Here is a 26,615-nt window from a genome sequence, read left to right as displayed (position 1 = left end):
TATCCACCCTGATCAGTCTGATCGTGTATTGCTCTGCATTTGTATTAAGGCTACACAACAACTTTATGTTGTTGTCAGTTTAGCTGCAGTGACATGAAAATGGGAAACACAGTGAAGTACAGAGACTTTCAAATAGGGTCTTATATGGTCTATTTAAAATCAGAAAACATCCACATTTTGGGCAAACTATATAAGCAAAAACACACTGAATAAAGCGGATGTGTCTTTATGTGTGTATATGCATGCTTGGGCGTATGACAAAATGAGAGAGCAAGTACACACACACACTGTGTGTATTGGCCATCCGAAGAGTGCTTAAACAATGTCCCTACCACCGTTAAAACCATACCTGCACCCTTGACCGCATGCAAAGTGAATGAAATTGTTTTATGCAGTAAAGCATTTGCTACTATCCCTATTGATGTCCATCATTTGATTGAGCTCATTTGGCAAAATTCAAAAACCTCACCAGACTCCTAGCACACAAATGAATAATCTTAGGAGGTAAAGAGTTTTAGGATTTGAGGGCCAGATTATAAATGGGAAACTCCAAAACTATGGCCCTTTTGATTATATTGGGGTTTAAAACTGATTTCAGAGGAGAAAAAAAGGAGTTTAAGTCGTTTTTGACATCACACTTGTGCACATTATGAATCAAAAGCCAGTGTATTATGAGCTGGAGCCAAGTCATATAATGCTTTAAAATAAATAACAACATAAATACATGCATAAGTACATATGAGGTATTTGGAAAGTGTCACTCATGAGGAGTTGGACAAAGCTGGGCAAACAATGCAGAATCACAAAGTTTATATGAGGTTAAATGAGGCCATTAAAAATTTTGTCTGTGTAAGAAAAAAAAAAAAGACTGGCATGACCACATTTTAGAGATACTCTTCAAAGTGACATAAGCAGCACTGAGCAACAACTGTGTGTACTCTTGGTGTTTCCTCCTGATAAAGGGGGCGAGACACATAATAGGATTAAAACGACAACTGAGACCATATGGCAACCTTTCAATAGGCCAATTCAGTATTTTCAGCCTGGTTTTGTTGATCGCTGTACTTCTCGTCGATCACCACTAGATGTCCCACCCCTGACGGCGGAGCGGACGGTGTCATTCTGGCCGCTAGGTGGTAGCTCTGCACCAGGATTTCCTTCCCCCAGGTCGTCGAAACAACAAACCGAACTACGGAGCAAGCGGGGTGAGAGAACGTCCGAAACCGCCTCTGACCGCGACTTTCAAACTCTTTTTACAGAATTGTATTGAAATTGCGACAGAGTCTTTATAAGAATAGTAAAAGTTGGGATTCTACCGGAACTAAATTTCACAACAAGGTAAGTTAGCTGTAAAATGGCGGAGAGCTATCTGGAAGTTAGTTGATTTGTATTTTGCTAGCTAGCTCGCTAGCCAGGCTAGCGTTAGATGAGCCCAGAGCGCGGATGTCTGCCTGAACCAAGTCGCTTTGCTAGCTCGCGGTAGATAGCTACTTCGGTTGTTAGCAGGCTAACGAATTGCATTTTTGCATTGCTGCGCAAAATGCGTTTTTCCTTATCGAAAGAGGGCTTTTCGTTATTTCAATCCGCTTACTTTTACTTTATATATTTGTAAACAAAGTGTTTGTTGCTTATGCAATACATTACTGGAACTCCCGAGGCAAGATGGAGGACGCAAGGACGTGATGTTTTTTTAGGTAACGTTAGCAGTTAGCAACGTTCTCCAGGGTTAGCTGTTTTCAGCTACCCACTACATAGTTATTAGGGTTGCTTGCTATATCTTCGAGCGAGCATGTGATATCGACTATTTTGTGGACAGCAGGGTTAGCTTTCGTTGTTCTCGGAAACAATTTGACCATTGTGCTACTAGCTAACGTTAGCTTGTGCTAGTACAGTAAATCTTGCGTTGTTTTGTTATTATGGGCTAACTAACGCTCGTTAACGTTAGCTGGATAGCGGTAGTTTGCCCCCGTTAACGTATAGTGTATTTTACTGAACTACCATCCTTGCGTTTTGGCATATTTGTATTAGTTTGTATCGTTTCATTGGCTTTCATTTTTAAATTGCGACTCGCTGGCGCTGGGATAAGAGTCCGGAGCCCTCGCAGCTAGATTGCTTAGCCAGTAGCGCTAGTAACAGCAGCGCACCGGTGTCAATTTTGACAGGCGCCGTCGAAGAGCGTAGCCTTGTCGGTATTGTTGGTGGATACAGACCCGCAAATTGTGGCATAATTTCCTAGCTAAAAACCACATCATGTAGCCAAAATTTTGATGTTGCCCGGGATCGTCTAGTCTCGATTGCAGTAACAAGTCTATCACACACTACCGGGTTGGCGCCACTTTTTCAGTCAACACCCCTAAAAACATGCCGACTTGTCATGCAATATTATCACGCCGTCAAGAAAGTAGGCACACCACAGGGCAATGAATTCTTTAACGTTTTTAAACTGAAATTTTAATTCCTCTGAAACAGTTAAGCATATTGTTGCTAATGCAAAATTCTGTATTGAGAGGTATTTTTTTGTTGCGGGACTTTGGTTAATGTGGAAAACGAAGTTTTGTAATGGATTGCTATTAATGAAGACCTGACAGGATCCACCATCCAGTTTATGTGAACAGTAGTATTTTATAGTATGTGAACAAGAAGACCCTGTGATCTCATATGATGTTTGTCAGACAGTTTTCGTCAAAGTCTACCCAAGGCCTGTTGTTGTTACTATAACTTTTGAATGACACACTTTGTGTATCCCCACTGTATGTAGTATGCGTAAAGACACACCCAGAGTGGGGCCTTGGCTGTGATGGGAGGAGTTTGTTAGCCTTTTCTGGTGAACCCAGTTTTCCATGGAGTGTGTTTTATGACCTTCCTTGACTGCAGTCTGTATAATTTGAGTGACTGACATTTGTATTAATTTTGAACAAAGTAAGTAAATTTGTTTCACACAACAGTTCTGGCTCCTCCTTTGATCTCTATATCTTTCACAAATTTACACATCACAACAGTGCATTAGTTGCTCTATGGCCCTACAGTTTCTTGTTGATGTTGATACTTTGTTTTGATTGGTTGAGAGATGTATGGGGCGGATAGGGCACAGCCATATTTGGCCATAGAGGAAGACCCTTAGCTCTGCCTTGTGTGACGTTGTCTATAAACTGGGGGAGAAGGGAAAGAGAGGGAGCCAATAGGTATTCAGTTAGGCATGACAGGAGCATTGTGTCCGCCCCCTGTTACCATGTGAAACAGTTTTTTTCTTTGAACAGCATCAAAGGAACATTTGCTTACTACAGAGGATGTGTTGTCATATCCATCTGTAGTGCATGCTGTCATAGAATTTATTTTTCTCTGGTGTTGAAAATAAAATATCCCCTTCTATATTTTTCTGTCTAATTTAACCCATATCTCATTCCAGGTCACATGCGACCTCTCCTGTCCTTTATATTTTGAGGATTTTAAGTCAGTCATAAGTTGAGGTTATCCAGAAGATGTTACAGAAATGATAGCAGCACCAGAAATACCGTCAGACTTCCCCTACCCTCAGTAAGTTATTCCTTCCTCTTTTTATGCATTATTAAAATTGAGGTTGATGCGATCTTGTGTCTCAAAGTTTTTCTTGCCCACCAGGGATACAGATACCCGTTTTTCCTCAGACACAGACTTCTCTGAGGATCCTGATGGAAGGAACTCAACCAAAGGAAAGGTAGATCAAACATAATTATCCCGGGTCAAGACCCTCTGGTCAACTGACACAGTGTTGTTTCTTCAGTGCAATTATTTTGAGAGCATGTATGCATATCTATGTCAGAATTCACTGCTGCTTTGTTTTTCTTCAGCCTCACTAGATTCCTCACCTGTTCCTTATGATTTATTATGCTATTGCAGGGAGGAAAGAAGGGGAAGAAGGCAGCAGCGGAGAAGGGTAAAGGAGGGAAGGGAGCAGGCCGGCTAAATGGTCACCACCAGGAGAATGGCATGGAAAACATGATGCTGTTTGAAGTGGTGAAGCTGGGGAGGAGTGCAATGCAGGTAGAAATGACAATATCTTTGAGAGTGATATTTAACATTTTAGCATCTGAAAAATCTAGGAAATGATTGACTTTAAAATCCAGTCTTCCTTTATTGTGTTGTAGTTGATCCATTTACCTATTTTTGTAATCCTGCAGTCTGTGGTTGATGACTGGATTGAGTCCTACAAACATGACAGGGATGTTGCACTCCTGGACCTCATCAATTTCTTCATCCAGTGCTCAGGATGTAAAGGTGTGTGTGTGTGTGTGTGTGTGTGTGTGTGTGTGTGTGTGTGTGTGTGTGTGTGTAATTGAGTGAATGGCTTGGCCCTATTTATTGAAAGAGGAAAATGTTTCAAACTGTGAGTTTTCTCCTTAGTCTCACACTTGATGTGAATGGAGGGGTTGGCCTGCTTTACCTTCTAATCCTTCTGTGTTTCTTAGGTGTGGTCAGTGGAGAGATGTTCCGCAACATGCAGAACTCTGAGATCATCCGACGAATGACAGAGGAGTTTGATGAGGTAATTACACTCTTTTGGTATAAACATACCATACGCACTACAAACTTGAGTGTTTTTTTTTTTTTTTAGTTTGTTCCTATTCAAAACATCACATTACAACTAGAAAGTCATTGTTCGCCAAATATAACAAGTGTAGTGGAATTGGGCTTCGTCAGGGTTTCCTCACATCCTGGAAAACCCAACCAATTGTCTAAAACAATCACCTTCGAATTATGTCAGCTATCATTCTGTTTGTGATTAGATGGCTAAAGCTGACCTTCTGGGTTTGTGTTTCAACTCTGGCTAATAGCATTGGTCTGCTAATTTGTGAATGCACTTGTGCTGTGTATTGTAAGATAGCATGATAAATGGGAGTAGTGACTTTATTCTGTTTTTTAGTAGTCTGATACTTAAAATTGTATTATCAGAATGTATGATGCATAAAAAGCTCTGAACATAAGTTATAATTTGGCCTAATTTAATTAAACCTTTTTTAAGCAGTTCTATCAGTTTGTGTTACTGGTGCTTAAGTCTGTCACGCCTCTGCTCATGTTTGTGTAGTGGTCAGTCTCAAATTACATATGTGAGTGACAAGGGAACAAAAAGTTTTGGAGGATTGCTATATCTAGAATCACAGTATACATTAAGTTATTATAAAGAATGTCTTTGGCCACAGACTTTGGGCTATTGTTATGGTCTGCTTTGCCTAGCTTAAGTATTACTCTCAGTCTTTGGACTGGACAGGTTGCATAGTCCAATGCTCGTATTGCAGCCTGCTAAAATTGATAAAGGTAAATTTTGACCATCTGCAGATGTGTATATGCTTGTGACTTGTATCATTCAAGAGGCATTGGTAATTGGCCACAACGTCTAAGCATCACTGGAGTTGGTCTCATTGTTGAGGTGTAGCCGTGTGGGAAACTGAGAGAGAGAGTTTGGTAGTGAGTGGGTGGGAGGGAAAGACAGAGAAAGAGTGCGTTTGCATATGTCCACATGCATTCGTGTGTCCCGGCAGCTTCCCTTTGATCAGATGGGTTAGGGTTAGGTTTTTTTTCTTGGGTGCTGCATATTAAACAACCCCACTCTCTTTCTCTCTCTCTCACACGCACATAGTATTTGCTGTTCAATCTACTTAGATGCTCAACAAAAACTCTTACGTGCTGCACATAAGTCTTATAAAGGCAGGGAGAACAATGGTTATTGTTTTAAGTGAAACTTCTAAAGACATAAACCTTTTGGCCTTTGGTGTGATCTCTGTCTGTAATTCCAGCTGTAGTTGGCTCAAAATGTCCTAGAAAGTGATTTGTTTAAAAGGATTATGGCAGACTTAGAAGTAGGGACATATCAACAGCTATTTGTCATAGCATAACATAGATGCATGTAATAGTGATCTCCCTTCTTCTTTGGCCTCAATAGGACAGCGGTGACTACCCTCTAACCATAGCAGGGCCCCAGTGGAAGAAGTTCAAATCAAGCTTTTGTGAGTTTATTGCAGTGCTGGTACGGCAGTGTCAGTACAGTATCATCTATGATGAATACATGATGGATACAGTCATCTCCCTCCTCACTGGACTGTCAGACTCCCAAGTCCGAGCTTTCAGACACACCTCAACACTGGCAGGTAAGATGTAAGAGTGTCTGTGTGGATGCATAGGTTTGAATGTTAGTGTTAAACTGGAGTAATCGAGAGTTAGTGACACCTGTTGGCCCCCATACTTCCTCATAGATCACATTGAATGAGAACATTTTGCTTTGACAGCTTATTTTGGTCTTAATTGTTGTGTTCTTTGGCAGCAATGAAGCTGATGACGGCCCTGGTGAATGTAGCTCTGAACTTGAGCATTAACATGGACAATACCCAGCGCCAGTACGAGGCAGAGAGGAACAAAATGGTGGCCAAGAGGGCCAATGACAGGCTGGAGCTGCTCCTGCAGAAACGCAAAGAGGTAGCTGGGCTTCACTTTTTTGTTTGTACTCAATAGTAGCAACAGACTTTGGCTTTGACGCATGCACACTTGTACAGGGTTACTTTTTCCCTTTGGATGACGAGTGTTTCCAACTGGATTACAGATTGCCAGCAAATTGTTAAAATTCTGTCCATATCTGTTAACAGTATGCATCAGTGTTATCAGGATAGGAAATGAACATTTAATACTGATCCCATGCAGATGATTTTGACCAATGGCTTATAAGTTTGTTATTTCCACTGGCCACTCCAGTGGGTGAGAAGAATTACATTGGCTGGGTGGGGGGGCACGTTTACAAAGTTCGTCACTGGGCATTCTCCCACAGTGATGTTCTTGTCTTGTACGTCTGTTTTGTTGTACTCCTGCATGCCATACTTACAACATAGTTTTGAAACAAGTCATTCTGATAAGAAATCTCAAGAAAAACATGAAATATGGCAGGTTGAGCATACACAACATTAGTTTAGTTTGTCTAACCTGATGCTAGATATGGTTGTCAAACTGGAAGCAGAAGGTTTTAACATATTGCTGTACTTCAGAGGCCAGCAGAAACAGATGATATAAGCGGTCGTGCACTACAAAATTGAAGGCGGCATTCAGGCCAAAGGAGGAAAAAGCAGTATTTGAAGAAACAGAGGCAATATGCATGACAAGTTTTTGAAGTGTCCAGCCAAACTGTCTGTTGGTTTTTAGCCCTTTTATTTTAAATTGGCTGTTAAAAAATGAATGGCTGGTACAATTTAGGAATCTACCATGCACAATGGCTAGTTGATAAAAAAAAAAAGTTCCACCTTGAATGCTAGAACCTTGGGTCTTGCAGTACTGTAGTTATTGATTTGTTAGCTGCGACTGCTGGTGCAAATTTAATCTTTACGTTTTGCAAGTTGTAAGACTTCTCTTTGTCTTTTTGTAGAGCCACAAACAATTATTAATTCAAAAAATGATAATGCTGTCAACACCATGACTACCTGTAAGGAAAGCATTTGGCTATAGAGTGGATAAGATGCAAATACGTAAATCTAACATGCCCGACACGGTGCCCATATTCAGCTAGTGTTGATTGTGAGAAGCATCACAAGTCTGTGACTGCTGTTTTTTGACTGTGTGCTGTGCCATTCAGGCACAACACACAGTCAAAATATTGTGCACAAGTGCAGTAATTGTGAATTATGTTATATGTGACCATGTCTCCACTCCATTTTTAGAACTGTAACACCTCTGTAGGTGTTGGACTGGCATTGAGTATGTTAGTGCTGAGCGTAATTCAGCTAACATTGTCAGTTTATTAGGTTATGTAACAGCAGGTCCCACTGGGCATCCATCTGTTAGTGCACTGTGTAGCCACACCACAGCATGGTGGCATAGTTGGCTGTCGCACACTGTCTTGTTATGTTAACAATGCCTCCTGGTCAACTCTTACTGTAGCAGTTTAGTCAGAGGCATTTGTTCAACTAAATGAATGTGCTCACATGTTTTTTATGCTTTTCTTTTCAGCTCCAAGAAAATCAGGATGAAATTGAAAACATGATGAATGCAATATTCAAAGGAGTGTTTGTTCACCGATATCGGTATGACGCCACACATTGCAGATCTGTTGTCAAAGAAAATGTTAGATAAGAAATAATCTTTGTTGCTAATGCTGCTGTAGACAACAGTTTTGATTTGATCTTATTCTGCAGAGAAATTACTGACACTATTGCGTGTAATGTTTTGACAGTGATTCGATAGCAGAAATCAGGGCCATCTGTATAGAAGAGATCGGAGTGTGGATGAAACTCTACAGCGATGCCTTCCTCAACGACAGCTATCTGAAGTATGTGGGATGGACCATGCATGATAAGGTCAGTGACAGAAAAGTTGGTGTACCTTTTCTTATAATAGAATTGATAAAATACTACCTTACTAATTAAAGGTGAGATTTGAAAAATGGCTAATGTTGTATTCCAGCAAGGTGAGGTGCGTCTGAAGTGTCTGACAGCTCTTCAGGGTCTCTACTACAACAGAGAACTCAATGCAAGACTGGAACTCTTCACCAGTCGCTTCAAGGTGAGCGCCACCTGCTGGACAAGTTAAAACATCCAACAGCTGATTATAGTGGTTGATAGTTAAACTCTTTGGATATAGAGCTGCTAGAATTTTATATATTTAGATTTCTTCACAAATAATATCCTTATTAAATGCGTCAAATTTTGCTCTTTGCACAGGATCGTATTGTCTCCATGACTCTAGACAAAGAGTATGATGTTGCAGTACAAGCAATAAAACTACTCACACTTGTCTTGCAGTAAGTGGTTGTTTTCATTTATTTTTATTTTATCTGAAGATAGTTATTGTGGGACCGACATGTATGTGATTTATCTCTATGTACTATGACACTGGCACACAGTTTAGCATATAGTTTTTAAAAAATGCTGAGGCTAGATCGTGTACCTGGCACTACTGACTTGGCCCTGTGTTTGTCACTACAGTAGCACGGACGAGGTGCTGAGCCCTGAAGACTGTGAGAGCGTCTATCACCTGGTCTACTCTGCTCATAGACCTGTCGCCATAGCAGCCGGAGAGTTCCTCTTCAAGAAGTAAGTTGGATATAGATCTGGGTCTTAAATCATTGAGGACTGGTGAAATGATGATATATATGTATTTTTCTGCTGAACAGAGAGGGAGAGACAGAGTACAAGAGGAGCATAAGCGGGTTAGGAAAAAAACAGGCAGGACAGAAGGTGAAATTTGTAGAGTCAATACACGCAGTCTCCCTTATCAAACTGTTATTATTAGCAGTAGTATTAAATAAGAAGCAGGTTCTGGCAATCATTGGTTTTGCATATAGACTGAACTCAACTTACACCATTGCTGGAAATGTTACTCATGCTCATTCTGACATGCGCTCTGTGTAGAGCTCTGAAGTTTGGATAGTAAGATTGGGTAATAGAATGTAAATAAGTACTTTAGAAAGCAAGCATTTGTTTTCTCTAATTAAATAGTGTCTGGCTACTTTTATTAATTGAATTTATTTGTTGTTGATTTGTTGTTGAGCGTTGTTTACTGTGTGCATTGATGTGGCCACACTGAACTTTAACAAAACATATTCCGTTCCAGGGCTACAAACAAATTTTTTTCACTATTGTCCTGTAACTGTCTCGAAAAATAATTCCAATCGCTCCGAAGTCAGTGTAAACCATCCAGAATTCTAAATGTTGCCATTTCACTTTCTTCATTGTCATCTATAGTGGTTATTTACATAAAGACAAACAATCCAAGTGATTAGGAAATAAGCTTTTGTATTTTGAAATTAAACATTTGCTTACATTTAGAAAATGTTTGGAATTGGCAGTTTTAATTATGTATTCTAAGTTGTTTAGATCTAGTGTTGTGAAGTTGAACAGGTCATAATTTGCTCTCTAATATCTATTTTATATTGCTGTGAAAACATCAGCAAATTTCTCCCTCAAAAAAGTAATTATTCAAGTTTCTTGCCAAAAACAAAATTTTACAAGATTACATTTGAACACATCATGATAACACTATAATTTGCTTTTGCCCAATACTCATTATTACTAAGTAGAGCTTTAACACATCATAATGCAACTCAGTGCAACCTCGAGCCGACTGCAGCTTAGTGCGACCCAGGTCTCTTGCAGCTCAAAGCTGCTTAATGGGTCCTCATCCCTGTTTTGTTCTGACTTGCAGGCTGAGTCGGGTAAGATGCAGTTCTCTTGTGTCAGTGGACACTTTCTGTGTCATATATGACAGTGCCTCCATTTACTAGGTTGAAATAGCACAAAAGGTATTATTGGCATGATCGGGGCAATGATCGCTACTACAGCATCATTTCAGAATGACTGAATTTCTCATGCGTCTTGCGCCTCACTCAACTAAGGAGACAGCCAGTAAATACTAACAGTAACAGCAAAAGACAAGATGGTCAGTTGTAGTCAGCACCCAGTAGTTGAAAACACAAGTTATACACCCTAATGATGTACAGTCGATCCCATTTCAGTCCAAATAACAATAATGATAATAAAATCCACACACTCCCCTTTTGTGTGTACAGTAGATATTTGTCTATCCTAAACACATTTTTTTCTTTGCTCGGGATAACAGGATGCCCTTAGTCTTGAGCCCTGTGTTCATTACTTTGTTTTTTTGGAATGTGAATGTGGTTATTAGAGTAACTTAAGTACAGAAAAGAGAAATCTTCAAAAAATGTCTGATAATAGTGATACTGAAAAATCTGAAATCATCATGTAAGGGAAGTCTGCAGTCATCACATGTCACAACATATAATTTTAGGCTTTCTCTAGTGTATGATTATGTTCTGTCAAACAGCAAGATGGTACACTGTGTGGTCTCCATGTTCAGTCCTGTTCTTCCTTAAACAAACGGATAGTGACAAATCCATCCATACTGGAGAAGCACGACTCTATTAAACATGCTGTCCATCAAAAAGGATGGGAATCTGCCAAACACTGTGTCATCAGTCTGATAAGAATTACCTGAAATGAACTTAAAACAGAATAACAGATTAGTGTGGCTGCATTCAGGAAGTCTGGCACTACATGAGAATAATACTTATGGAAATGGAAATGAGCTCGTCCCCATTATCTTGTATTATCCAAGTTTTTAGTTTCAAATGGTTTGCCAAATACTTTGCTCATTGTTTACTTTTCTAGTTGTGCTGCTGAAACTTGTATCTCGCAGGAGTCAGTTCTCTGCATGGGCTCGTGATTCTGAATTTAGCTTTCCCCTTGCTGCTGCTAGTAAGACAGTTGAAAGATGAGACGAGACACAGCTAGAGATTAATATGTGTACCCTCTACCCTCAGATTGTTCAGCCAGCGGGAACCTGAGGAGGAGGGTGCCCCCAAGAGGAGAGGCAGACAGAGCCCCAATGCCAACCTCATTAAGACCACTGTCTTCTTCTTCCTGGAGAGTGAGGTACGCTCCTTCCTTTTCTCTCATTCTCTCATGTGCCCACACACAGGTTATCCTCTTTGTGTTTTTTGACAATATATGAGCAAATGAAGCATCCAGCCTCAGCCCCCCATGTACATTTTGTCTCCTTAGCTCCACGAGCATGCAGCGTACCTTGTGGACTCTCTGTGGGAATGCGGTGCCGAGCTACTGAAGGACTGGGAGTGTATGACCAGCTTACTGCTAGATGACCCACTGCCAGGAGAGGAAGGTATGGCAGCAATCCTTTACAAGTCTTTACCAGCACAGGAATTATATGGATGTACCCTGACTGTTTTATCTCATTTTGCTTGTAGCTCTTACTGACAGGCAGGAGACAGCTCTGATTGAGATCATGCTGTGCACTGTACGCCAGGCTGCTGAATGCCACCCACCTGTGGGCAGAGGCACAGGGAAGAGGGTAAGAGAGGCCAACCTGTTTTGAATAGTTGAACCACAACAGGCTTAACATTAGAACAGTTTGTGCTTGAATGGTCTCATTAGCATGGTAGAAGACCTTGCAGTAGATGAACCAAACTCGTCTTTGACAGTTAGCAAGCCTAACTAGCTGTTTGAATGATCAGGTGATGACAGCCAAGGAGAAGAAGACTCAGCTGGATGACAGAACCAGGATGACAGAGCTGTTTGCTGTGGCATTACCCCCTCTACTGGCCAAGGTGCGTTACTTTCACTCTGCTCTTACTAGAACAAGCTTCAACAACTGTTGGTTTCTTAGGGCCCACTCACATTGGCAAGATTGAGCCCGTATCGTGCTAAAGCCAAAATCCCCCCCTCCCCAGTCCCCGGCTGGCCTGCACTCACATTACCTTTTTCCCAAACGCGCCCAAGCACGATTGCCCCCGGTGTGCACGTCATCACGTTGAAATAGGACAACAGACATGGCCCGACGTCATTATAAATCAATGTAGTTCAAATACATCATGTCTTCCTTTTAACTAAAAAACGTTTTTGGTCCTTTTAATCAGACATGGGATGTTTATTTACCTTGACAGTTTCGGAGGTAACTTCCTCCTTCAGAAAGGTCCAACTGACAGCCGGAGCGGCACCTGTCAGATCCGGCAGACCGGGTGACTGGGTGGCCGCACACCGCGCGGTGCCGCGGCCAGTGCCAGCCGGTGCCGACGCGGTGCCGGCCAGCACCAGGTCTGCCGGACTGCTGTACTTTCATTATAAACCGACTTTTGTTTATACGCGGTTGCAGCAGCACAACGGACAGCGACACAGACAACATGGTTGATTATTGATTGCGCAACGCGGCCATTCGCCGGTAATCGCGCTGCGCACATTAAACAGTTTTGCAGAGGCAGGAGGAAAGTTGCATGATTTACATCCGCGCACTGCGTGCGTGACCGTGCATGTGCTCGTATATGCGCCCGTACCGCGCTGAAGCACACCCCTTCCAACCGTGCCAGAGCGGGGGAAGTGTACTGTATTCAAGCACGATACGGAGCGATCACACTGGTCAAAGAATCCGGATTTTAGGGGCAATCGTGCTTGGGCGCGGATCAAACTTGCCAGTGTGAGTGGCCTCTTAGGTGTGTTTCCCCATCAAAAAATAACCATTACATGTGCTTGTTTGTCATGCAGTATGCTGTGGATGCAGAGAAGGTGACCAACTTGTTGCAGCTGCCTCAGTTCTTTGACCTGGAAATTTACACCACAGGACGTCTAGAGAAGGTAAATAAAGATACATATATCAGAAACTCCTTTTTTAATCTTTTTTTTTGTTAAACACCAACCAAACTAAGTTGGTCAGCCTAATCAATCTTAATAGCTTCACCCACATTGGCTTTTATCACGCAAGTCAATTTTGACCATGTTATCCATCCCAGCACCTGGAATCCTTGCTGCGCCAGATCAGGGAGATAGTGGAGAAGCACACAGACACTGAGGTTTTGGAGGCCTGCTCCAAGACCTACCATGCCCTCTGCAATGAAGAGTTCACCATCTTCAACAGGGTAGACATTGCCCGCTCCCAGCTGCTGGATGAGCTGGTGGACAAATTCAACAGGCTACTGGAGGACTTTCTACAAGAGGTAGGGGTAATAGCATATAAAAGGAGACATGCATTATACCACTGATTCTTGGGAATTTGGATAAAACAGGTTTTAATTTTGAAAAACAAAAAGTGCGTTAAATTACAAAATCTGAAGGTATATCATTATAGGCCAAGGTCTTGGCTGTTCAGCAGTGTACCGGTGCAACCTCCTCATTTTGCATTTTTTTCATAAAATAGGTTTTTCCAGTTATTAGGCTACTTTGTTTTTGTCAACACCGTTACCGTAATGTTTTTTTTTTTTTAATTTGAAAAACATATTTTTGTATTAAAGAGACTATTACTTTAATAACTCAACAGCACCAAAGAAACATATTGTAAGCATATTCATTTAAAACCAATATAACTGCCTCTGACGGTGGTGACACTAATCTGACGGTGGTGACAGTGACCTCATTACAATATACATTTCCAAAATTTATATCACTCAAGTCAATGGCTTCTTGCTTAACAACTTTATTTAACTATTTGGTACAAAAAATAACAATCCTGAGCACTGTTATAAGCATTTTTCAGACTTCAGTCATCACCGTCAGACAGAAAACCTGACGGTGGTGATCTGACGGTGGTGACAAAAACCTACTCTTTCACATGATAAGCATGAGTTCACATTAGCCAGCTTGTTTTCGCCCTGTTGCTACCTGCATCAGACCTCTTCTTAAAAAGTATACATTTATTCCATAATCTTATTTAATATTTTTTATACAGAAGTGACGGTGTTGACAATTTATGGTTGTGACAGTAGCAGTGTCCAAAAATATGAAGAGATTTAAGAGAAAATAGAAAACGTCCAGTGCAAACAATGCATACAAACATGTATGCATTGTTTGGAAAAGCTTTGCATTCTGCCGTGAAGTTAGTGTAAAATATGCCAAAGGAGTCTTGGTTCAGCTGATTAACAATTAACTGATTAAAAAAAAAAAATGCAGCAAAGGCATGTCATTTGGATGACTGACAGTGACAATGTTAATTTCCTAGCCAGTTGAGATAGCAGCCCGGCAGTAAGTTAAAGTATGTTACAAGTTTTGATGTGTTTAGTACTAATTAACATTAGCTGCAGGTGAAGCCAGCTGCTCACCAACATTGATGAATGTGCTAACCCTAAGGCCTTATTTAGAAGGGCCACGTAAATCTGACACACTACAGTCATACTGTGTGTTGGGTGCAGGATAAATTCAAATTTTTGGTTAAAATGTTTTTTTTTCCTCAAATTAAGTAAAAAAGTCAGTCAGATAGCCATGCCTAATTCGTTGCACTGCTGTTATTTTGTGTATTTGTTCAGTTGTGTTTGTTTTAAAGAATTGAACTTCTCCTTCCAGTTTATGCTGAGCTGCCGTAAATCACTAACTATTTATTTTAGGTACATGCACAGAGTTTTTGCATCAGTGATCACTGATGCAAAAACTAGAGGACTAGTTAATTTATGTAAAATGTGCTATATACATAAGACATTTTTTGCAACAATGTAAATAGTGGGGGCTATACTTGGTCACTCACTGTGGTACTCCAAAACATCCTCTAAGGTGTGGATATGACAGAATGGGTTTGTTGATACAGCTAACAAAAACACATCCTTCATCTGACACATACCCAGTCAGTGCTTCTATTTTTTCCCCTAGACAAAGACCCTGACACCAAATCATTCCAAGCTGTTTCAACAGCTATACAAATCTATGTGCCAATTTTTATGACAATACGCACATTTTGGAGTATAAATTGGTCTCTGTTAATCACAAGTGGGCAGGCACATCCGTTTATTGTTGGATGAGCAATCTGCAGTCACGGTTACATTTATTTTCCTGGCTCCTAAGGCTTTTATCAGAGGACAGTGCTATAGCTCAGATCTCTGCCATATTCACAGGTAGTTGTGGAGAAAATGATTGAGCTGTAATGCTGTGTCAGTGATGTATGATTGCTTTTTAGAAGTATGTTGATAGTTTGTTAATCAGTATTTTGTTCTGTTATATTGACAAATTATGGATTTTATTGAAAAACAGAGCTAGCAGCGAGTCTGTTGTAAGGACATTAATACACACCTTGATTGATATAATTTCACACTGTTGCATAATTTCTGTTGACAGGGCGAAGATGCTGATGAAGATGATGCCTACCAGGTTCTGTCGACTCTGAAGAGGATCACAGCTTTCCACAAGTATGGGAGTTTTTTTTTTTCTTTCCTTGTATACATTATACTGCCCTTCCCTGTCTCCCATGCTTCTCTGGATAGTGCAGTTGTTAACCTTTGGCTGTATGTGTATTTGCCTAAAACTGACTGAGAGGACCTCTTATCTTTCCCAGTGCACATGACCTATCTCAGTGGGATCTCTTCACCAGCAATTTCAAGCTACTCAACACAGGCATAGAAAATGGAGACATGCCTGAACAGGTTATTAAGTTTAAGCACTCACATACACTTGTATATTAGATGTTGCATGAGCTCTAAAAGATATTCACCAGCTGTTTACCGCTTACTTTCTTGTGTGAGCAGATAGTAATCCACTCACTGCAGTGTACCCACTATGTCATCCTATGGCACCTGGCCAAGTTATCTGAGGGCAGCTCCAGAAAGGTAAGCTCTGCTAAAGCTGGCATCACCAACATTTTTCTGCACTGAGTTGAAGAGCAGTGGGTAGGTGTGAGTCTAAATGTAATGTTTAAGACTGTCTGGCTGTTTTTGTTAATCAGGAGGACTTGGTTACCCTGAGGAAGCAGATGAGGGCATTCTGTATGATGTGTCAGCGCTACCTCACCAATGTCAACACGGCCGTCAAAGAACAGGTAGGAGAGCACATGAAAGTACATGGACTTATCATTTTTGGATGATTTAGTTGTCCTAAACTCTGTGAAATTGGATGTTCTGAAGTCTTGGAGCCATGATTGCAGGGCCAGGTTATCTTTTGTCATCAGTCTGAAACTGCTGTGAGGGTCCTGCCTGAGGACATAAGGCTCTAATCATGCCCATTTGGGATTATAAGATCTGCCAGTTAGCTTGGCACCAAAACCATCTGTTCTTCACAAGTGATCAATCAAATGTAATATTTTCCAAAATGCACAAGGTTTTGAATTTCATTGTTTTCAATGCCAAGGCTGTTTTAGCGTCGGCACCTTAACCTCATCTGCAAGATGTCCTTTCGTTACACTGACTTGACCACACCTTGTTTGCACACTGACTTTTATCATTTTGTCCTTTTTCTTTCCTACTACAGGCCTTCACCATCCTGTGTGATGTTCTGCTCATCTTCAGCCACCAGATGGTGTCCGGCGGCAGGGAGCATCTGGAGCCCCTCGTCTACTCCCCAGAGGACTCGCTGCAGTCTGAACTACTTTCCTTCATTCTGAACCATGTCTTCATAGACCAGGATGATGACACAAACAGCACAGGTACAGATGTAAATTCATACACACATACAGTACTGTTGCGTTACTCTATTACTCTGCTGTGTTCTCACATACAGGTAAAGGTGACTAACCAACAGCATATACTCTCTCAGACACACCCAGAAACTTTCTTGTCACAGATGTCTTAAATAAGCATATCAAAACTGCAATACTCCATCCAAGGAAATATTTCTAAGTGTTAAGTGTAGTAAATATTGGGCATTTCATTTGAAAGGATATAAAGGAACTGTCAATGTGTCATCCTGTTTCTGATATTAGCTGTGGTTGAATTGTTAGATGGGCAACAGGATGATGAGGCAGGGAAGATTGAAGCTCTGCACAAGAGGAGGAACCTGCTGGCAGCCTACTGCAAACTGATTATCTACTGTGTGGTGGAAATGAAGACTGGAGCAGATATCTTCAAACAGTACATGAGGGTAAGTTGGTTTTACTTACACTCATTAAACTGTAGAAACCGCAATTGTTGCACACACTTCACATTTTTAGTTTTCATTTTTGTCATCACAATTTCCATTTGACATCATAGCCATTTAGCTGACAGCACTGGTGTGAAATCTTACAGTGAGTGAGCAGATCTTGTTTATTGTCTTGTTCAAGGTCACTTAAAATGAGCACAGGTGTTATTGGACACATGATGCTATTGCAGTAATTTAAACCTACAAACATTTATGGGATAGTTTGGCAAAGCATTAGACAAGTAAATTAAGTCACTTAATGTAAACAGAGATATATTTCATCATGGCTTTTTTTTTAAACAGTATTACAATGACTATGGTGACATCATCAAGGAGACAATGAGTAAGACTCGGCAAATCGACAAGATCCAGTGTGCCAAGACGCTCATCCTCAGTCTGCAGCAGGTTAGTGTTCAGACTCATGGACTTTGGCTTCCCTCCTATTTATTCAGTAGTAGGGACAATAATTTTAGTTTTAACACTTCTCATCTTTCACCTCTCTCCTTAGCTGTTCAACGAAATGTTGTCTGAACTGGGGCACGGCTTTGATCGCTCCTCGTCTGCATTCTGTGGGATCAAAGAGTTGGCCCGTCGTTTTTCTCTCACCTTCGGTCTTGACCAGGTCAAAACCAGAGATGCCATTGCTATGCTGCACAAGTGAGACTCCACTCTGCTCTTGTTACATTGCACATATGAGATTTTTGGCCCTGCCATCTGGGAACTGTCACATTTGAGACAAATGACTCCTCCAATACTATGTTGCCTCTGTATGTGATGCCATGGTATATTTTCCCTGGCTTTTGGAAGGCTTAGATGGTAAAGCTTTGCCGTGGTTTTAGCCCATTCCCACGCACTGAGAGCACAGAAAAACACTAGCTGTTCAAACCCATTCTGTGGCCATAATTTTATTTTACAAATCACTTTGAGTGATAGAGAAGCATGCAAAGAAAATACATATTTTGCTGAAGGTGTATATGAATGTTCATAGTTCTAAGTTATGGATTTGTAAATTGTATTTTTACCTGTTCATTCGTGTATTTATGTGTTATTTATTTACTTTTTTACTCATTAGTCAAATCAGCAACAGAAAATTGAATATGGGTACAAAATTCTGGCTAGTAGTGATATCAATTTCAGACTTCAAAAACCCACTTTGGCCAAATCTTTAATTGTCATGCACCCATAGGATTTGAATTGGCAGTACAAAGTTTGGATATCCGTGTTCAGCGTTGTATGTCCATAAAACAGTTCCCTTTACTTTTCTCACTTTTCCTTGTTCTTCCTATCTGTCTCTGTCCATCTTTCAGGGATGGCATAGAGTTTGCATTCAAGGAGCCTAGCCCTCAGGGAGAAGGCAGCACGCCCCTCAACCTGGCCTTCTTGGACATCCTCAGCGAGTTCTCCTCCAAGCTTATGAGACAAGACAAGAGGACTGTGTAAGTGTGTTTACTGAGCTGACTGCTGGGAGCTTGTAGTGTCTCAGCACAACAGGTGTTCATGACAACTGGTGCAACTGGTGTTTCTGTTGCGTGAGTGCCTGGTGAGGGGCTTTTTTTTCACCCTCCAGTTGGAATGTGCACCTGGTTTTCTCTGGTGTTTGTCTTCTGTGTGCATGGTTTTGTGCGTGTGTGCATCTTGTCTATCTGACACCTCCCCCCTTTCTCCCCAGCCACATGTACCTGGAGCGCTTCATGACGTTCCAGATGGCACTGCAGCGAGAGGACTGCTGGCTCCCCCTTATCTCCTACAGGAATTCCTTGCAGGCCGGTGGTGATGACGACACCATGTCTGTGATGAGTGGCTATTCCAGCAGAGGCTCCTCAGTCCGCTCCAAGAAGACCAAACCTCCTGCTGCCACAGCCGGAACCTCGGCAGCCAAGAGGAAGCTGCCAGAAGGTATAGGTCACATAGGAACAAAAACATTAATAACAGTTTGGGGTAGGGCTTAGTGGTATCTTAAAAAAAAGCCATACCACAATGTTGTCGTGAAATATTGTGATGGCACTTAGAGTCTCTTCCCCTTATGTACAGCACAGGCTGAAAATACTTATGCATGTTTGCACACCTCATGAAAGGGTTTTTCTGTATTTAACAGTTTCACCATTCTGTAGAAGCATGAAGTTAGAGAAAGTTAATATGCCTTACCAGAAGCCACCAGAAGAAGAAGATATATCTAGATAAGAATAAACATGAGGCTAGAGTTGTTAGAAAAACAGGATTTTGGTAGTTGATACCAGTACCAGTAAACTTTTATCATTCTTGATACCTGATTCAGTATCACAGCAAAAACTGGAATCACATTCAGCATCTTAATTGAAAAACTGGGTCGCACTATTTTTGAAACAATTAATACAAGTAAGGAGAACCAAAACTTAGGAAATACAGGTAACAGCAGGTATCACTCATCCCTACTTCTTTCTTTCTTTCTTTCTTTCTTTCTTTCTTTCATCTTAAGGAGTACTTGTTGTCATGACAGTCGAGTTTACTTGTACAGTTGGAAATTTTAAAACGCTTAACTATTGGAGATCATGAGTCTTCTGTTATGGGCTATAGACATCTGTCATCCCTCCAGTGTCCTGCACAAAATAAAGGTCTACATGACAGCTGCATTATGGCCAGGCCATAATGGCCCAAAAGCTGAGTTGAAGCTCAGATTAACCCAGATGTGTCCCCATCAGCATGGTTCAGTCAGCATAGCTGAGAGGAGAGGAGATTAAACAGCAGATGGTAGGAGAGAGAAGAGTCAACTGTCCCCTACCACCAGGGTCACTTCAATCTGCATCTGGGCCAATGCATGTTGAATGTGTGTGACCTCTATCTGCCTGGGGAATCCTCCAGAATAATTAATTAATGTCAAAGTTTATATATCTAATTAACCGGAGAATAAGGTGGCCATTGACAAGATATCTCTTTAGGGGTTCCTTAAAACACTAAATTTAGAAGTTTCTGTTTCATTGTGTAAGATAAAGTGTGCACACATTTGTAGTACAGCTGCTTCATAATAGTCAACCAAATGTTTATCGATGAGAAGAGTTTTAGTTGACCCACTCTTTATTGGTCAGTTACTTGTCCCCCAACTCCACTCAGGTGCTGCGCCATGTCATTAACAACACCAGGTCATGACCTAGCTTTCTCTGTATGAAACACTAGAGGGATTTTAATTTGAAATGAGAGACATCAAGTGGCAACACTCAGTGTCATGCAGACTCTGCAGGCAGATGTTAGCCATCATTCACTCATTCACTGACCTCAAACATGACTTATCATGTGAAACATGAAAGTAGCCCTAATGTTAGGCATCTAGCGATGTCTGATTGTTTCGAACAGGCAGCCCACCTTGTACATCTGTAATGTCAGCCCTAATTTGTATTATGTTTGTTCTTCCTTCCAGAGGAGAGCAGCAGCAGCAGCAGTGAGGTGTGGCAGCAGAGCATGCAGACCCCAGTAATGATGCCGTCCCCCCACCTCACCTCCACTGCAATGCGGGACCCTAAGAGGGGCCGTGATGACAGCTTCATGGGGGTCTACCCCCTCCCTCATGACCAGCAGCAGTCCCATCAACACGCGCAGCACCATCAACAGACGCCTCAGCACCACCAGACACCCATGGATTACAAGTATGGATGCCTTGCCTTGCCTTTTGCAGCCTTGGGTCTAACAAATGTTTTTTTTCCCTCACTGGTCTGGTTGTTCTAGCTTGTCAGAAACCCTTTCCCCAAGGAAATAACCACATTCTCCAAACAGATGCATTTTATTTCATTTTATCACTGTTAATTTCATGCACCCTACCACATACTACCAAAGAGATTTTACAAATGTGTGGGGGCTCAGATCCAGGCTAATTGTTCAGTTCAGTGGATTGCTTATTCTCTCAGAATGGGATCAGAGGGCTAGATTGAGAGCCAAAATACATTAGGACAGGGTTTGATGTAATTTCCCATTTGCACGCTATTAATTTTGGGGGCAAATGCTAGAAAAATGCTTGCACTTAGCCGCCTGCCAAGTGCTGGCCCTTTTGGGACAAAGACTGACTAGTTTACTGGCCCAACCTGACTTTTTACTGGCACCAGGCCAGTGGGCAATCCATACTGTTAGAGCATCCTTGTGTTATCTCCAGTTAAACCACCAAATGCCTGAGGACTAAAAGCATGGCCTCTTAATATGTGTTTTGTGTTTTTTAGTTCCCAGGTGACGTGGATGCTGGCCCAGAGACAGCAGGAAGAGGCACGCCAGCAGCAGGAAAGAGCCATGAACTATGCCAAGCTCAGGACCAATCTGCAGCATGCTATGTACGACATAAACACACACAGTTTAGCTTATTGATAACCTTGGTTTTCAAGTCCATTTTCATAACTGTGAATTGGTTTGTTTGTGCAGTCGTCGTGGCACTGGTCTTATGGAGGAAGATGAAGAACCTATTGTGGAAGATGTAATGATGTCATCTGAGGGTCGTATGGATGACCTGAACGAAGGCATGGATTTTGACACCATGGACATTGATCTGGTGAGACACACATTTCACTGAATAATTGCTGATCATTGTGTACTTGTGATGTGAAATACAGTGGTATTTAGATTCAGGATGTAGCTTGTAAACACACAGGGATTCTGACACAAAGGGATGTTGAGTGTTGTACATAAGCAAAATACGGCAGTCTTCCACAGATAAAACTACCAAGTGAATCCAGAAAGAGCCTTTTTGTCAGCTGGTTACACTGGCAATTTGTTTTTAAAATTCAACAGTCCGTTTCAGTTTTACAAGCCAGTTTAATTTTTAGCATCACAAAAGATGCCCCAAACAACCAGTGGTTACCTGCTAAAGTATCTGATAGACAAGAAAATAAAAGTTACCATCATTTGGTTTGTGATCATTTCCTGCCTTTCTTTGAACGCACTTTGTCACTTTCCTCCAGCCACCCTCTAAGAACCGTCGCGAGAGGTCTGAGCTGAAGCCAGACTACTTTGACCCTGCTTCTATCATGGATGAATCGGTAAGAAATGCTGCCTCTTTGACTCCTTACCATATACAGCCTATCACTTAGATTAGTTTTACCTTTGTAATCTCAGACGCTACCCCTAACTTTCATACTTTGTTTTAATCTTTTCTAACCTCTAGAAAACCCAGAGCACAGGACTGGGTACCCAAATTATGTGCCCTTTAAGTAGTGATTAACTGTCGAGTATTGGAAAATCCTCTCAGGTTCTCTATATTCTGAGGCAACATTCATTTTCACGAAATAAAATGAACAGCACAGCGGAAATCTGTCAGCCAATCACAGTTGGTCATGTTGCATTCAACTTCAACTGAATGAAAGAAACACTGCAGTACAATTTGCCTGCTTGGCTGTTGCTAGCATGATACCAAACCCAGCATTACCCTGAGACGTTTTGACAACTGCACTGTGAGTAGTTGAAAACTTAGGACTGAAATGATGAAGTAAGATTTAAAACTAGAAAGATGAAACCAACGCAACCACATAACGTCAGACGGTAACAAGTAAAGGTGGCCTGAGGCTGGTGTTAGAATGCAGCTGTTTTTGTGCAACGTTGTTTTAGAGTTCCATAAGATACTTAGCAAATGAAAATCATTAATCGGGCAGCTTTTGCTGAGATGATAAAACTACCCCAGGCTCACCTTTGTGGCACCACACTCTTCTAATTTTATTTGACCAAAGAATAACTCTGCAAGCATCTTTTATTCCATCACAGTACACTGAATCCTTTCATAGTATTTTCATACTTTGTAATTTATCATTTTGGTAATTAAAACATGTTTTTATCTGTTCCTTCCAGGTCCTTGGGGTTTCCATGTTTTAAGCTAATATTAAGACGCTGGGAGAAGAGAAGAGGCGCTTTGTATTTAAAGAGAATTTTAGATGCGAAAACAGAAGTGTTTTCTGTACAAAAACAACAAAAAAACATTTCTGGCTTGTACTCCACGTGGACCAATGACACCCACACTCAGTGTTGCTTGCTCAGAGCGGACTTCGTTTCAAATATTTACTTCTATAATCTTGGGTAAGCTCTTCCTGTTCAGAAATAGTGTGACAGGCCACATCCAAAACCTATTAGAAATGAGACATGTTTGAAGAAAAATCCATAATAGCTTTTTTTTTTTGTTTTGTTTTGTTTGTTTTTTTTTATTTCATTTTATTTTTTTTTTTTCAAATGGGGATGAATTGGTGTGTTTAACTTAAGGAACCTTTTTTTATGTCTAACCCTTTTTATAATAGTAGTAAGTAACCAGGTGTGAAGTAGTAATTTATAAACAGACTGTAGTAGCTTGCTTGTACTGTGTTGGCCAAGTGGACGAAGGTCTTTCTTTTTGTGTTTTTTTTTTTTTTCTTTCTTTCTTTTTCTTTTCCCTCCTTGTTTATTTTCCCCGTTGTTGGACCGGCTTGGAGGTCCTGATAACCACTGGTGGTTCAGATGGTGAGATGTCAAGTAGTATCAGTCAGGATCCCTTTAGTGCTGTGAAGATTCCCAGAGAGTCCAATGAATGCTCCACACTGTTACGCAACAAGTCCTAAAGCTTACCCCAAGATTTGGACCACTCCCCACCACCATCTCCCATAGAAATATGTGTCCCCGACAGCGAGCAGAATTACTCCCTGGTAGTGCCACTGTGTGGACTCTGGAAAACAGCGCATTCGAAGAAAATCACATCTTTTTTCTCTTGAAATCCAGCATATTAATGTTGAAATGGGTATCTCTACATTTTAAATAAAAGTTATATATGAATCGGTGCTGATTTTATAAATGTGCTTTTGGTTTTCTTATTTCAGATTTTCAACCTTCAGTCACAAAGTTTGAGAAATGTGTAAGTAAACTTAAAAAATGAAAGCATGTAAAGCCATGCATCAAGGAAGATTTTTAAATTTGTATTTTTATGGTTTTTCTTTCTTGATAATGTCTTCAGGTTTCTACCTTTTTTCCTACATGTAAATTAGTTTGGATAAAACTAATGAAAAGACTTGTGAAATTCAGCTTTAAGGTTTCTCAATATGAAAAGTCCTGTCACAAAATACTTAAATTTCAAATGTTTAAACCGAAAGCAAGACATTCAGACCCTACTGAAGGTGAAAGTTATTCAGCAGTGCTCTGGCAGCTAGACAAAGCTTAGATTTTGACACATACTTGTCATATACACAAGTTTTAATGAAATGTTTTGTCTACTGAGGTATTTACTTTGTAGTCATTCCATGCCTAAGCCTTAAACATGCTTGTGAAGGTCACCTTCTCTCACAGTAATCTTCCATGTCAGAGGATCAGTCATGTTTAAAGGTGGATAATTGGCTTCTTAGGACATGAAACATGAGGTGGTCGGATGTAATGTGATAAAGTAGATGAACAGCCTGTGTGTGTTTTGCCTAATTATTTTATGTAAGTAAAAAAGAAAATTCTTTTAAGGAAAAAGTACTGTTTATTGTTTGTTACTTTACTTACCACTACATTGGTATAAATTCTTATTAGATCATGTGTACATATACAAAATTTCGAGCTTTATTTTTTTCCCCCCTTCTTTCGGCCATTTCTGTGTTTTATTTTTCTCTGCACTCTTACCTACACTGAGTTGTTGTCTATTCCCCCATCCTCTTTCACTCACTCTGTTTCTGATTTGTACTTGTCTGGAGACAGTAACTTTTGAATAAAAATCAACACATTTCATCTGTGGTAACTATTTACTGACATCAATCAGAGATCAGTCTAAATGCAAAGTGTGCCTGTATAGCAATTGGCAATCATTTCATGACTTACTACAATTTACAGTGGGATTACAGAGATTCAAGTTGCACCACACCATTTTATTTGTCATTTAATTCATGGTTAAAGTTCAGGATGAATGTTTCCCCTATAGACCAGTTTCATTAGTTAAAGGCTATTCATTTTATTGGCACAAGAGGGCAGTATAGTCCAAAATGGACAGTCTTATGGTGGCACTCTCACATACTGCCAATCATTGTAATATATGTATCTTTTTTTCACTCTGCCGAAAAAAGCTATGAATATGTATTCTCATGTAGTCAGTGTCTTCATTGCTCATATCACGCTGTATGTGACACCTTTTACATTTGTGTTTGCTATCAAAGGGGCCCATTGTACTGAGAGTCATGTCTTTGTAGAGACAAAGACAGCCATAGTTGCCGTAATCATAAAAGTGAGGACATGGCAACGGAAGAAAGGATGAAAGCAAAAGAGAATTATGTTTTAAGAGCATGATTATTAAAGCAGAGCTCAGATCAATGTAGGCTTATTAGAATAGGACTTGCAAGAGCTCCCTTCGTGTCCACTGTGATACATGAAGAGGCTTATCTGTATGTCAGTCTGCTCATCACATGTCTTCTCTCAGCGTAATGTGAACAAAAACAGTTAACTTGGCAGCATGGCTGATTGTTTTTTTTTAAGCAGTTGGTCCTCTTGAAAGCTGGAATAAGACTGGCTTAGTGATGTTGATGCAGAAAAAAAAGACCAAAGAGAACCTAAGCGAAATTCCTGATTAGCCTGTTTTCATATTGTCAAGCCAAGTTTTCATAAAAAAAATATATTAAAAAAAAAAAAAATCCTGGATAAATCTCACAAATACCAGCTTCAAAGCAAGAGGATATTGTTTCTTATTTTCTTTGTATGGCTTGTTCCCACAGCGGTGCTCGCACTTGCGGTGAGCAGGGTTAAGTTGTGTTGCTGCGGTCAGGGCTGCTGAGGTTGAATCAGAGCCACAGCCTTGATAGAAGTCCTAACTCATATTTACTCCTGATAACCCAAAGGTCTCCACCAGCCCTATCAGTTGAGTTGGTGTTGACTCACACACATACACATAAGAGTTTGCTGAGTAAACCCAGCTTACCATTCACACCAGGTCTGACAATCCTCTTGCTGGGTCTGACAATATCTCAAGGCTGTTTAAATTATACATCCTAGTGTTACAATTAATGCAGGTGTTCTTTCATATAATTGATTACAAGCTTCAAAAGAGCTGTTGTATATGCAGGACTAGGCTTTCCAGTATTCTGCACGGGGATAAATCCACAGAATTTTAATGCCATGGTTAAATCATTAATGAGTACATCAGTTGTAATCTCCCAGGCTTCTAAGGGCAGAGTAAAGCAGCTGACCCTGGAAAATCATTTACCAGAACCGGCCTCAGATTAAGCACAGACGGACACATAGCCCGACCGTCAGGCCGATAAACAAACACTCTCAGAACTCCAGACTGTTCAAAGACTTATCTGCTGCCAGAACAGTCTGCTAGTGCCTACCAGCGCACTA

At 40.8% G+C, this 26,615-nt stretch overlaps 1 protein-coding gene across 1 annotated transcript; it reads left to right on the top strand.

The window, feature by feature from the left end:
• The first annotated feature begins 1,168 nt into the window (after positions 1 to 1,168).
• Positions 1,169 to 25,016, top strand: stag2b (STAG2 cohesin complex component b). Its single transcript, XM_030061714.1, has 34 exons — positions 1,169 to 1,338; positions 3,407 to 3,534; positions 3,619 to 3,694; positions 3,877 to 4,020; positions 4,158 to 4,254; positions 4,446 to 4,522; positions 5,918 to 6,122; positions 6,296 to 6,447; positions 7,963 to 8,036; positions 8,186 to 8,309; positions 8,416 to 8,514; positions 8,673 to 8,752; positions 8,937 to 9,044; positions 11,291 to 11,402; positions 11,532 to 11,649; positions 11,735 to 11,838; positions 12,002 to 12,094; positions 13,026 to 13,115; positions 13,271 to 13,474; positions 15,576 to 15,646; positions 15,793 to 15,880; positions 15,983 to 16,063; positions 16,180 to 16,272; positions 16,701 to 16,875; positions 17,170 to 17,309; positions 17,652 to 17,753; positions 17,857 to 18,005; positions 18,656 to 18,784; positions 19,018 to 19,244; positions 20,740 to 20,965; positions 21,530 to 21,637; positions 21,726 to 21,852; positions 22,262 to 22,339; positions 23,142 to 25,016. The coding sequence occupies exons 2-34, from the start codon at positions 3,491 to 3,493 to the stop codon at positions 23,163 to 23,165; spliced, it is 3,819 nt and encodes a 1,272-aa protein (XP_029917574.1). The 5' UTR covers positions 1,169 to 1,338; positions 3,407 to 3,490; the 3' UTR covers positions 23,166 to 25,016.
• Positions 25,017 to 26,615: the final 1,599 nt, after the last annotated feature.

Source organism: Myripristis murdjan, chromosome 10 (assembly GCF_902150065.1).
Source record: "Myripristis murdjan chromosome 10, fMyrMur1.1, whole genome shotgun sequence".
Taxonomy (NCBI): domain Eukaryota; kingdom Metazoa; phylum Chordata; class Actinopteri; order Holocentriformes; family Holocentridae; genus Myripristis; species Myripristis murdjan.
Note: the sequence above shows the minus strand (reverse complement) of the source record. Positions and strands in the feature narration are given on the sequence as shown.

Excerpts from the sequence above, each read along its gene's own strand:
- stag2b (XM_030061714.1), top strand. The coding sequence starts at position 3,491 with ATGATAGCAGCACCAGAAATACCGTCAGACTTCCCCTACCCTCA. Across the intron at positions 16,876-17,169 it reads TGATGACACAAACAGCACAG|ATGGGCAACAGGATGATGAG; the intron begins GTACAGATGTAA and ends TTGAATTGTTAG. Across the intron at positions 20,966-21,529 it reads CAGACACCCATGGATTACAA|TTCCCAGGTGACGTGGATGC; the intron begins GTATGGATGCCT and ends TGTGTTTTTTAG.